At 34.8% G+C, this 14,644-nt stretch overlaps 1 protein-coding gene across 14 annotated transcripts in view; it reads left to right on the top strand.

Annotated features, from left to right (window-relative positions):
- LOC105285138 (voltage-dependent calcium channel type A subunit alpha-1) overlaps positions 1-14,644 on the top strand; it is a 155,311-nt gene that overhangs the window by 121,247 nt on the left and 19,420 nt on the right. For 10 of the 14 annotated variants that reach the window (XM_026970485.1, XM_026970484.1, XM_020033549.2 and 7 more), the window contains exons 19-23: positions 3,360-3,470; positions 6,596-6,706; positions 9,028-9,111; positions 13,812-13,928; positions 14,202-14,267. In XM_026970485.1, the coding sequence (XP_026826286.1) occupies positions 3,360-3,470; positions 6,596-6,706; positions 9,028-9,111; positions 13,812-13,928; positions 14,202-14,267 (489 nt within the window). The remainder of the gene's footprint in view (positions 1-3,359; positions 3,471-6,595; positions 6,707-9,027; positions 9,112-13,811; positions 13,929-14,201; positions 14,268-14,644) is intronic. The other 4 variants (XM_020033547.2, XM_011349117.3, XM_026970487.1 and 1 more) reach the window with 2 other exon arrangements.

Below are 14,644 nucleotides of genomic sequence, written 5' to 3'. Positions count from 1 at the left end.
AATTCCTCGTTCGACCAATTGCATGGCCGCTGTGTCCTCGTTTTCGAAGTAGACATATTCGGAAACGTGCAAAGGAAACACGTTTTCGAATATCAATGTGATCTCCACAGTAAATACACATACACACATATACACATATATCCACATACTCACAGACGTGCGTTCGATTCTTACGTTCGCCTTGCTAATACCATATTTTAACTGGTAGTCGGGCAGTCGCGTTGCACCTAAATTCCGCTTGATATAACTGATTGTGAGATGACTTACAATTAGAGAACACAAGGTGCCAAAAGATTGCGCCTTCTCGGCGTCTACCAGCCCTGCACGCGACCCGTGTTTTTCTGAAGCACCCGTTTTCAAACTCTTCAACCTTTCTTTACCCTCTTCAAGCTCGATATTTAATGGCCTCCTCTTTTTAATGGCTCTCCTTTCTCGTTATATTTCTCAAAACGCATAGTCGCAATTTTGTAGATAACATTGCATTATTAAATTTAAATCAAGTGGAGTATTCGAGTATTCAGGATTCTTGACACTCGACTAAATTAAAGCATTACAAAGAAATTATTACAAAATTATTAAAACAATATCGAGTATCCTTGTAATATCGAATATTGTTGTGATTCGTAAAATTAATGGAAAAAATATAGTACTTATTAATTTAGACTACATCTTCACATTATTTTTTTACTATTTTTCGATTATTTCACTTGATTAATAACTCTTGTTCATCTATCATTGCTGGAATAGACGAATGCGAATATACGAGAGAGAAAGTAGCCGAAATCGCGCACGCTTTCGTCCCGAACCGAATTCTGAACCCTACTCCGAGTCCTTTCTTCGTTTGCCTTCCCGTTGTTCTTAACTTGTACAGTTTGACTTGAACGCACGAAATAGAGTTTTTAACCCTTGTCACTCTCGAACGAGATCATAGCTTCAGCTCAAACTCGCTCGGAATTAGAGAGACACATACACATAAGCTGATTCGAATAAATTTACACATAACACCTGATTATATGACTTGTTTGCCTGAGAAAGAGACACGGAATGTTCAGATCACTTGCACACGCACTGCACCAAGTCTTGAGAGCAGATACCATGTGAGACACGATGTGTTCACGATGTGATGGCATCGACACGCTTTCACGAGCGAGGAGACGGTGTTTATAATTATCGTATAAAAACGGCGTGTATATTTCGAAAATTTTCCAAGGAACTGCATCAAAAGAAAAGAGTAACCATGAATTTATATTTTTTTATGTAAAAAAAGTCGATGTCTCTAAATCAATTGCAATAATAATTAATATTATTTTGACATGTAGAAAATTTTTTGAATATGTAATATTTTTCTAAATCGCAAAATTATTTGTTCTAAACTTTCATGTTTTAATCAATAGCTCTTGGATTTATTTATAAAATTATATTTACACATTACACAAACGTAAAATATATTAATCGCGCAGCTTGTAACGCTTGAATCATAATTAGTTGTCCTCTCGTTCGATGTGACCGATACGATGTATATACGTATATACATATACATGTATATCACGCATTTCTTCTCACACACGTGCAAAACTGCGTGTCGCATGCTGGCTGCCGCCGAAACAGATTAACCGATATAGGAATGTTATTGAGTGAAACATCAATTAGATATCCACTGAATGTGTGTGTGTTTTACAGTGACAGAAAACACACCCTGCACGGGGCGTCCGCACGTTTTACCTATCACCCTTTCCTGCTCCAGAAAAGAAAAGATTGCAAAGAGATCTAAGCACTTCGAGAAGTGAAGTTTCATGATTCCTGACGATCCCTCCGTTAATTAAGCTCTTTCTGTTCCGGGAAATCACTTACTTTTAAATATCTTTGTTTAATTGTCTCTTTTACGTTTCTTTCGATCGTTTCTCTGTCTTTTTTTTGTCACAGTCTTGTTAAAACTAGTTTCTTAGACACTGACTCGTATGTGTCCAACCTCTGATCCGTGGACCCCCTAGGACCCGATGACAAGAAGAGAGACTCAAAATCTTCAATATCTTCAATATTATTATTATATTATTGGCATTATTAATGCCAATAATAAAAAATTTTTAATTAACAGGTTAATTTTAAATGTATAAAGGCCGACGTAAAAGGATAAATTTGTGAAACTTATGCGTCACCCTCTTGAAATGCATCGCTTCCGCGGCGGAGTCCATCATTCGGGAATATATAGTCCATCAATCCAGAAGACCAATTAATCATGAGCTATATCAGCACATGCCCGATAGCATTGTTAACGAGTCAATTAAAGAGATATCAATGCGTGCGAAATGGGGCAGTGGTACTGGTATATTCATGTTATGCACACTATTAACATATGCACTACACTCGTTCAGAGACCAGTCGATATCGCGAGAACAAAGAGAGAACAAATATTTTGTGATCTATAGTCATACACACATGCAAAATAAGTTCGTGTAAGTTATAACAGCGAGAAGATGAGAAAATGTCCTCACATTTTTCAAATGACGTCTAAGATTTTTAAGGGTGACATAAATCACTGCGTATTTTTACGTACACGTAATTTCCATATATGTATTTCTCGCAAATTAATTTTACACGTGGTACGTGACTGAAACTGTGTACCAATTCGTGACACACGAAACTTATGTATAACGATCATTTTCGAGCACAATAATTTATTTGAAATTTTATTCACTCTCTTTCTGTCTTTACTTCGGGAAGTTTTACTTTAGTATTACGTTCATTATTCTGTATTTGATACAATTTTTGCAGTGCAAGTAACATAGCATGGAAGGAATGCTTCAGCAGGATTAATTCTGCATCGCGATTGTAAGACTCTTAAAAATGTCTTAATAATTATATTTATAAAGAGAAAAATGTTGTACATTGTCGTACCTTATATTTATTAATTACTTTACATTATTTAAAATATTAGACATCAAGGGCAAAAACAACCCTATTAACATGAATTATAGTTTAAATTACAATTTAAACACGAATTACAGAAACTAAATGTACAGTTAAAAAGAAAACTCAAATTTTACGAACTATGTTTGGCATTCCCATTTATTATCCTAGTAGTTTATTAATCCTGTTGATGACAAACTTAGCCAATATACGGTATTTATTGTGCGGCACAAGAATGTTCATGTATCGGTGCACAGAGTTTCGGCGTAAAAGAAAGGAAAGAACGGAAAAGAGAATCAGCCACCTGTTCCTTCCTCATTGACGGCGGTCAGAGGAAGGAAGAGGGTTGTGCTGATAAGAAAAAGAATCTCATCCACGCGAGACACGCGGTTTTATAGGCTTGTACGTATGTCTGTCTGTCGGCCGTGTGTTTGTCAGTGTATGCATTGCAGTTCCATCAGCAAACCGAGCAGTACAAGAACACGCTGAAGTACATGAACATGTGCTTCACAGGGATGTTCACTATCGAGTGCATACTGAAGATCGCCGCATTCGGCGTGAAGGTAGGATTCACATACAAGCCAACAAGTCCTCTCTCATCGAACTTTCTCAGTATATTCCGAGTAAGGCGAGAATCTAATTCGAGACTCTCGCTAGGTCGAGTAGCGCGAAAAATGGCTTTCCACCTGACCGTTCTCCACCTTGAGACCAAAGCTTGTAGTGTCGCAAATTTCTCGTTTCCTTGTTGAAATAATTAATTGTTGTGCAAACGCGTATTGCTACAATAATTAATAATAATAAAAATAATTCTGCGATAAATGTAGATTGTTCGTGTAATTGATTTATTAATGGAACTGGCAGAAATATTCATGAAGCGAGAAAAAGAGTTAACCATGAGTTTATACGACTAAATGTAATACGATTAGTATATCTAATGCGATGGCTATATCGTTTCTGTATAATAGACTAATAAATTGATTAAAAATGGAGGAGAACGGATCTCGAGGAAGAAAGCGAATTTTCGCGTCGCCCGGTAAGTGCTGCTTATTAGAAAATAATTAGTGCGTCTCTTCGTGAGTACCGATGCAATACACATTGGACAGTCTCGGTACTCCGGAGGTATTCGTATCTACTTTCTATCTCTCCGCGCGTGTACAAGTATAATAGAATATACTACTTAGCGAAATTTCTGTGCGCAGGGCTGAACAAGCGCTAGATGCTGTCGGAGTAGTTGTAGCGTTTCCATTTCTCTCGATATACCTCGTACGAATATATAGATATGTATCTCGATAGAACTGGAATGGTATTATTTTTCGATGGTGCTCCTCTACGTAAGGATATAGCTGCAAGATATCTTTAGATAGAACTCTCCTTTTATTACTCGTTGTTCTGTCATTCGGACTAAACCCTAGCAAGATGAACTCTACTTGAAGTATTTTAGTATGCAGAATATGCTCAGCTCTGTACACGTGATCGAGCTTTACAGCGGTCTAGGAAGATTCGAGATGTAAACAGATGTAATGCATCTTGGCTCGTGCTTTTATCTGGGATCGATCATAAATGCACCCTTAAATGTCATTTAATTTTGAAATCATTTTTTAACTCGGCTAATTTTATTTTTAAAATTTATGAACGTTCTTTGTTTAACATCATATCTAAAAATTTAAACAGGATTTCTATAGTTTACTAATAGCAGATGGTATAAAGTTAAATTAAATTTATTGATAAATGCTATTTGATAAAGAAAAATAATAAGTCGCGAATCTTCCCAGGTCTGCTATATTCATAATTTACACTGGACACGAAGGTGATAACAGGATTAAAATTTTGAGTGCAGATTTATCATTGCGTTTTTGATTTTTGTAAGCAATGTTGACTATTTTATGATGCAATTTACAATATTCGCACTCTTTCATGTTATCCTGTTATCATGAAACCACGTAGACCTCACACAAAGTACTGAAAAATTTAGATCACGATCGAATATCTGCCAAGTATCGATACTTGCCGATATTCATCGTAGTACTAAATACTCTAGAGCAAGTTTATCCGCGAAAATATCCTTTGTCTTTTCATTTTACATTTTCCAAATTAACAGAATGTACGAAATCAGCTCGCTGATAACGCATGCTCTTGGAGTTTTAATCGAGATGCAGTTTACGCAAACATTCAATACAGTCAACAATTACACTTACAAATATACACACACGCAGATTCATACGTCATACATGAAATGACACTCATAAATATCCATACATTATGATATGAGAACGTAACTCGGATTATTTTTAGTTTGTCTTCATCTTTCTTGCTCTTTCTCTCTTTCTCTATCTCTTCCTCTCACTCTTATCTCTCTCTCTCTTTCTCTCTCTCTCTCTCTCTCTCTCTGTCGTTCTGTGTATTTTATTTTTGCGCTCATCGTGATTGATTTTCGAAATACCTTGGAACCAAGAATTCAAAAACGGGCGAGGGATAGTCTCCAAGAGAAGAAAGTCTCAAGTGTCACAGAAAAGGTGTACAGAAAGAAAACTCTTCGTACTTCTGATATCCTTGTGCATGACTTGCCCGCCGCCTTGCCTGCATTCGCACGCAATCACTTGCACGATCTGATATGTTTTTGATCCTCGCATGCGTAACATCACGATTACTATGACTGCGTGTTATAGGCCGGAAATGACACCGGTGGCGATGACAGTAATGATGATAATGATAATAATGATAATAATGATGATGACGATGATGATGATAATGATGATGACGATGATGATAATAATGGTGATGATAATAATAATGATGATGATGATGATGATGATGATGATGATCTATAATGATCACGACGAGAGACTGAAGTCGAGGCTGCCGCGAGAGCGCTCCTCGTTTTCCACTCGTCACACGCATGGCATTGTGTTGTGAGACAGAGTACAAATTTTCTTACACGAGCACACACTCAGCACACATGAGATTAAACGTTGTTACGTACACACACCGATCGAGATTTACGTAAACACATACGACGAGTCTCTTGAGAAGCCATCCTATGAGAGATTGGTTAGATTTGCTTGGTAATCCGGGAAAAGAAACGCTTTACTAAAAAAAATTAAATTAAAAAAAATCAGATTTAATTGCTGTGAAATTAATTTGATTAGAAATGATGTCGCTGTTTTATAAAATTTTATGAGAGAATGATAAATAAGACAAACTGTCCAAACATTTTTCTTATAAATAGGAAACAAAAACTTGCAATATTTTCTTAGTAAAGTACAATTAAATTTGAAACGTTGTATATAGCTTTGCTGTCTCTATCTTATTTATTATTATAATAGTGTAATATATATAATACGATATATTATGCAATATACACAAAAAAAGATTTAGAAGACAGTAGCTAAAGCAATCAGAAATTTCTTCTTTCTTTGTCAACTTTATATATTTAAATGTTTTTAATATGCGAATGACATATGTCGAATTAGTCGAAATATGAATACAGTTAATTCTGATCTTACGAGAGAATTTTATAAAAATTCAATAGTATCTTACTCAGATGAAAAATAGGCGAAGAGAGCGATCGAACAGAGAGACTAATTGAAAAGGGATGAAGAGATATGTAGATATACTATAATGCAGGGCGCACAACGGAATATATAGAATCTGGGTTGTGTTACGTCTGTGTGTTGGGTGTATTTTGTAGTATCACGATGCGCCGCCAGTTTTATTGGACTTCTTGACCGTCGTGAACTTGGTCGTCACCTTGCTTTTCCTCATTGAGTGCATCCTTAAACTCGCCGCCTTCGGATGCAAGGTATAAACAAGCCTCTTAAATCGCTCTAACTCCACCACTCTCACTCGACTCACACCGCAATATATACCACTGTCACTCCACCGAGACTGACATCACTCACCGGTCATCATTGATCGTGATTTTCACTGGTCGGACGACTCTCGTGAAGAAAGTGGGGATCCCGAAAACTGGCGAGAGGAACGGAAAAGAATGCATCGAGACATCGCGAATGAAAAGATATCTTACGATTAATATGAAGCTTTCGCACGAGGCTTCTAGGTAGCTCTGAATGATCATTGAAGAGGTAGCGTTGCCAGAAATTGAGATATTGTCATTTAATCCCAGCTAATATAATTTGATATTTCTGTATCTTTACATTTTATACAAATGCTAAAGAGATTTATTACAAATGAGAATTCTTTCAATATCCATAAATATCAAGATATTATTAACAAACATTTTATCTTAATCAATAATAACTAATAAAAGTGGTTTTAGATCTCTACAATTTTTCTTCTACGATTAAGCAAAAAGTAATTAAGTTTTAGAACAAGTAGATAAAATTTTTTTATTTATGTGAATTTTTCTGCAAAATTTTTATTGATAAAACAAGATATATTGTTATGTGATATGACATTTTCCACATATTTAGAAATTTAATTGCAATTCTGCTGAAAAGAGTTTATTTTTAAATTAGAGGAAAAACGTCTTTCTGTAAATCTAATTTATTTTATAGACATTAAATAATTAATTTAATGTGCAATATCATCTTCTTATTAAGTGACAATTTCTCTTTTCTAATAAAAGTAGAGAAATGTTAGATATCAAGTTCGCGTGTCTCTATCTCTTTCTCTCTCTAGTTTGCTTGCTATTACCGGCATGTGCTCCCGTAGATATTTCTCTAGAAGAGATCCCGTCACTTATACTACAAACGATCATCGATTATCAAAGCATACAAAATGAATAAAGGAAACTCTCACGAGCAAATCTCTTTGTCTATAGATCTGCAATTCTGTTCTACAAAGTTTTCAATCTGAGCATCAATAACTGAGCTTGAAATTATTCCATATCTCTACTATTCCGTTATTAGTTCCGTTATTAATAAAAATTAAAATTAAATTAAAATTAAGTTTACTTTTTACAACAAAAATTATAGAACAAAGTTTTTAATCAATTTTTTAATCAATAAAATGAACGAAAATATTAAGTTCATTATGTATCGATAAACAAAAATTTTCACTTTGTTAGTTTTAAAATATATTATATAACTTATTAAATACACACATTACTTTTAATGGTTGTAAAAAATGAGATGTAGCTTAAAAAATCTACAATTATTTGACAGCGAAGAGATCTGGTCGACGTTGCAACATTCGAAAGCACTGTTCAGAGAAGGACACATTACAGAATCTCAATTTAATAAGCATTACGTCCATGTAGGAGTACTCACAAACACGAACACAACACAAATACACATACACGCACGTATACACACTAATGGTGTATATTCACAGAAAAAGCAGATCGTGCATATACTTTTCTTATCTTTCAAAGTGGAATTTGTAGTTTCTTCTTTAGTGGTAGCTATGCAAACATCTCACAGACACTCGAGCTATGCCCAAGTTCGTTTAATAGATCACCGAACATATAAACAATGTCCGGATTACCTGCTTGCTGTGAATATGTATATCTAGACAGATCAGGACATCATGAAGAACAGGGAAACAATTATTAAAAATATGAAAATCTAAGAAACAATAATGAATAGTGGATTATTTATTAATAATATTAGAAATGCATACACCTTGTATATCGTTTATTCGTTTTATGAGCAACAACGATAAAATTTTAATGGAGAAAGCACCAACGAGGTAAGCAATGTAAGAGATTTAAATATATTTAGTAAATTATTATAACTATTCATTCAATCGCTTTCTATATTTTTATTATATTATATATCTTACGCTATAAATGTGCAAATTCCTAAACGAAGCTATTGTTTAAATTCAATGGTATTTACTGAAGTATTGTAGATTACACATTAATAATTAGCAGATGTTTATTCCTTAATTTTTTAATATTTGCATATTAGGTTTCCGCTCTTTTCCAATTTTTCTCTTGTTTGGTTTCTCATTCTTATCTTTCATGATGTCTTGATTCTGATTGCTAGTGTGTACAAACTCATGTACAGACAATTAGAGTTATAATATGCATCCATAAAACATGACTGAAAAATATTTATATCGGAGCTATTTAGCGAGCTTCGGGGTAGTAGAATCGAAATTAACCGATACGATATCTTCACTTTGCTAATCGATTCTTTCGACTGTTCCCGCGAGCAGAACTTCTTCAAGGACGCCTGGAACACCTTCGACTTCATCACAGTGATCGGCAGCATTGTGGACGCCCTCGTTATTGAGTTCGGGGTACGTAAAGCATCGAAAAAGTAGCGGGCAGAAAATTATAAGTGTGTTTAACTACGTTTTAGTTCTTATATATATACAGGGTGGCCCATTTTAATTTATACAGTCGATTTTTTAAAAAACTAAAAGAGATACGAAAAAATGTTTCAGACAGACATGTCACGATTTCGAGGGGGACATAAGATGATACCATTGGTTTGACCTTGAATAGTCGTTTGAAGGTCACGCGAAGATCACCTTCAATTTCTTAAATTGAAATCCCAACTTTTTATTGCAGATTATTATTCTCCATCTAAAAGTAAGTAACTTTTGTCTGAAACATTTTTCCGAAAAATGTCATCTTATGTCCTTAAAATGTCCTCAAAACTCATCTTGAAGATCATTTTAAGGACATAAGATGACATTTTTCGGAAAAATGTTTCAGACAAAAGTTACTTACTTTTCGATGGAAAATAAGAATCTGCAATAAAAAGTTGGGATTTCAATTTAAGAAATTGAAGGTGATCTTCGCGTGACCTTCAAACGACTATTCAAGGTCAAACCAATGGTATCATCTTATGTCCCCCTCGAAATCGTGACATGTCTGTCTGAAACATTTTTTCGTATCTCTTTTAGTTTTTTAAAAAATCGACTGTATAAATTAAAATGGGCCACCCTGTATATGTACATGTAAAACTTCTTCAAAGAACCCGAGACTAGTCTGTGATTATCATGATTGCTTGCTCCGACGAAAAATCACCGTAAAGAAATCGTATCAAACGTTAAAATTGATTGTATGCGCTGATACAAAATGAAGATGGTAATAATCTAAAACGAAATAATGAAGCAAGTAGAAAGCAATAGTAGAATATGCTTCCAACGATAAAAAATTTAAGGCTGTCATAATCACGTTTATAGAAAGTTTTTAATATATTCATTTAATTATCATAAATTATCATTTTCAATGAGACATAATCAGTAATTGTGAATTGAGTACAGAAAAAGAGAGAACTGAAATTTATTCAAGATTATCTACGCAAGAAATCTAAATTTTCATACATGTACATTTAAATATTTTGAAATATTCTTACATTTAGTGTCGATGGAGATGAGATTTATTATTATTCAACATACAATAGAAATGCCACTTCATATTGTTTCAACGTACGAATAATTCTCACGTTTGAAACGAGTTTGTTGGAACGCGTTCTTCGTCGGAACATACTTTGTCTCTACACATAGTACCCCTTTAATCGTGTCGCGGCAGTGTTGCTTGATGTGTACCATTGTCTTTCGTTCAACTCTTTTGCTGCTTACTTAGGTTCGTCGTGACAAACTAGCAGATAAATTATGATAATCGAATACCTTTGTGTATCTTCTAGCTTCGTGCTCTGCATTCATACGCTACATACATCACACTGTACATCGCTACATTTGCACAGTATACTTTTACGCAGTATAGCAGAAATTCTCAGCTACATACATAATATACTAACACGTTCCCGATACCAATCCTGTCCGTTCTTTGCATTAGGAATATCTCCATTTTTATATCGATATCCTGTGACTAGATTAACCACTGTCAGTCGTAGTTTGGATAAGTATTATACTTAGGAGCAAATATCACATAGGATATTTATTCCCTTTCTCTTAATTTAGACAGTGTCTATATATAACGTGTGATTACTTCAATTACTTCTCCACTGTACTTCAATTCCGTAGCAACTACGATAGTCGAGAATATATGTATATGGATATAATTGAATTGCAAATCCGAGGAATATTCAGTTTGTGGTGAAATCTGTGGTATATCTGCTGCCTGCGCTTGCAAAATAATTATTTTTTTGACAAAGATGTGTTTTAGAAGGTAAGAGAATAGTTCTAGAGTTATCGTGAGTATAAATTTTTGATTCTGATATTGGAACAAGCTGCTTACGAAGTTACTCATCACCAGTGTTCATTTCTGTCAGTCATTAGCGTATCTCTGTTCTTCTTGTTGTAATCGCCAGAAGTATAACGATCAGAGATTTAAGGTTGGGAACGATTTAATCTCGTACTCTCGCATATTTCTGTAATAGGAGCGGGTTTCGGGCATGCCCAGTGGTGGCCAGCTAGGCGAGAAGAAGGTATAAGATTACTTTTTACGTTGAGACAACATAAGTTGAGAGAAGTTACGATATCCTCCAAATACAGAATTAATATTGCAATGCTGAATTTTATTTCTATGTAGAAGAAGTGACCCCTGCTACCAGAAAGTATTACAATTATTATTTGATCATAGATATCTATGTATTTTACAATCTCGTTTCTGGACTGGTACATCGATAACAACTGCATTAATATTGGCGAATGAAATTGATATAATCTCGTTTGCAAACGTTCGCCAGCAACAAAAGAAATCAGTCCGAGAAATAGTACAATATCTTTCATTCTTGAAGATCTCCCCAGATCATTTTTAGATCAAGTCATGTTTATCCCATTTACTTACCCCGTGCATGCACTTTTCTGAATGCATATTCGAACATTATACTAACAATCTCGAACATCTTACAACACTGATTATACCACCAATCCAGATAGTAGTTACACTACAGATCATACTTTGATGGCATATGGATGCGGTGTCCGATTTATCTCGATTTCATCTTATTAATTATTATAATTCTATAACTAATTATGACGCGACAATCGGATTACGATTCGGCCGTCACAGCAAAAGGGTTAACATAATTATGTGATTTCCATATTATGTAATTATATTGGAATTCATTGAAATAATCTAATCATTCCAAGTAAAACATAATTTACTATTTACGTATTGGGTCGTCCGAAAAGTTCGTGCCGATTTTGAAGGAAAATTCAAAGGCAACATTTTTTTATGTCGATAAATATTTATTGACTTATGTATGCACCGTTTTGTTTCACAACTTTTGTCCATCTTTCGCGCAACTGGAAGATTCCATTCTCCCAGAACTTCTTAGATTTCTCGGCAAAAAACTCCTCAAGGTGGTTTTTCATGTCGATCAAAGAGTTGAAGTTCTTGCCGCTAAGAGAATTTTGCACAGACCTAAATAAGTGAAAGTCTGAAGGTGCAATGTCTGGTGAATACGGTGGGTGAGATAGCACATCCCAGCCAAACTCCAACAATTTTTGTCGGGTAGTCAAAGAAACATGAGGTCTGGCATTGTCCTGATGGAACACGACGCCCTTCCTATTAGCTAATTCTGGACGTTTTTCCTGAATCGCTGTCTTTAATTCGTCCAGTTGCGAGCAGTACTTATCTGCATTTATCGTTTGGTTGTGTGTTAGGAGCTCATAATATAGGATTCCTTTCTAATCCCACCAGACACAGAGCATGACTTTTTTTGGATGAAGGCCGGCTTTCGGAGTGGTTAATGCTGGTTCATTTCGCTTACCCCAAGATCTTTTTCGTTCTACATTGTTGTAAATGATCCATTTTTCGTCACCCGTCACTAATTGCTTCAAAAATGGTACGTTTTCGTTGCGCTTATACAGCGAGTCGCAGATGGAAATGCGATCCATTAAATTTTTTCGGCCAAATTATGCGGAACCCATACATCATAGCGACTTACGTAACCAAGCTTCACTACATGATCGTGGACAGTGGTTTTCGATATTTTCAGTATCTCTGCTAATTTACGTGTCGTGTACGCGGATTATTCTCGATCAGTGTCTTGATTTGGTCATCATCAGTAGTAGAGGGTCTGCCCGAGCGTTCTTGGTCTTTAAGGTTAAAATCACCAGCTCTAAACTTAGCGAACCACTTACGTACGGTTCTTTCAGCTAAAGCGCCTTCTCCGTAAACAGAACATATCGAATTTGTTGCTTGTGAGGCATTTTTACCTTTCCGGTAATAAAAAAGCATCAAGTGTCTAAAATGTTCTTTGTTTTCTTCCATCTTCAAAAGAGTACAAAACTGACACGAATCAATTTATCTGAAACAACTTTTTTCCTAAAGATGCGTTGAAATGTCACCTTTAAGCATATGTATATAAATCGTATGTTTTCAATAACATTGATATATTCAGACATGTTCCAACGCCATCTATTAAAAATCGGCACGAACTTTCCGGACGACCCAATATATCATAATTCAATTAGAGTTTTATCAATACATTAATATCAATATCAATGCATTAATCTAGAATTAATTCAACATTGAAATTTAAAAGTTCATATAATATAAAAGATGAATAATAATTCACAAATGGATCTAGCTTTCAGTGAAATGCCATTAATTTAATCTACTGACGACCCAAAAACAATTAGATTATTATTAGAAACATATAAGTTATATATTTTATTTTTCTATTTATAAATATAACACGTAAATACAACACATTGTGATAGTTAATTACTAATGATTTATCCTGCTTTTATTTTCTCTTTCGGCAGTGATCTTATATTTTGAAGCTCTTATAAACCGGAGAACAGTTTCTCGCTGTTTCATCTCTTGTAGAATCCCGAGAGGGATATATCTTATTCATTGAAATAATTACCATGCCATGAAATTCGGTTCACTATGTAGCTTCGTTTGTGCATCGTTGAAGCATAAAAAAGCATATCGAAAGAATCGCATTGATATTCTTTCGATGCGCCACACCCGAAACGCCGAAACGCTGCACCTACGAAGCTCTGTTCTGGCGCGCGGTGAAGACTTAACATTTTGTGGCGTTCAGTGTAATTTTCTCTGTCCCCTGCAGGAGAACTTCATCAACGTCGGCTTTCTGAGGCTCTTTCGTGCCGCCAGGCTCATCAAACTACTCAGGCAGGGATACACGATACGAATTTTGCTTTGGACCTTCGTACAATCTTTCAAAGTAAGCACTTTTTGCCAAACTAGAACAGTCTTCATCTTTCTTCCTTCCTAATTTGCTAATTAAATTTCCATTGATCCACGTGTACTTATCGTAGCTATATTACTTTCTCTATCTTTTTACATATTGATTTAATAAGTAATTTAAATCGTGTTTATGTACGTTAAAAATTTAGTTTTATTTATTTTCGGGTTTTACAATTATAATTAATGATTGGAATGATGGCAAATGAGATAATAAAAATAAAAATGATAATAAAAATCTGTTCTATTTCAGGCTTTGCCTTACGTTTGTCTCCTCATTGCGATGTTGTTCTTCATCTATGCGATCATCGGCATGCAGGTATGAGTTCTCTTTCATAATATGCTTGAATCTCTCGGAAAGTTCTTCACAAGGAGGGGAGGGAAGGGAGGAAGTTCCAAATTAAACGTATTTTTAGCGGATAATGCATAAAGGAGAATGCAAGCCTGAAGAAGCGTTATTCCAAAAATTAATTGATTAATAACGGAATAATTATTAGATAAAATTGAGAATTGTAATTTCATAATTATATTACAGCGAGTTGTAAATACAAATTTAAAAAGGAAAAGAGGATACGGATAACAGGATACGGAGGATAGATACGGAATTATTTTCTTTATTTTGTACAGGAAAGATTTTCAAGTTTATAAATGCAACATGTAATCAAAAAAGAATTTGCTACAATCTTCGTTAGATTA

This window comes from Ooceraea biroi, chromosome 6 (genome assembly GCF_003672135.1).
Source record: "Ooceraea biroi isolate clonal line C1 chromosome 6, Obir_v5.4, whole genome shotgun sequence".
Lineage (NCBI taxonomy): Eukaryota > Metazoa > Arthropoda > Insecta > Hymenoptera > Formicidae > Ooceraea > Ooceraea biroi.
The sequence above is the reverse complement of the archived record's forward strand: the minus strand, read 5'-3'. Positions and strand labels throughout refer to the sequence as shown.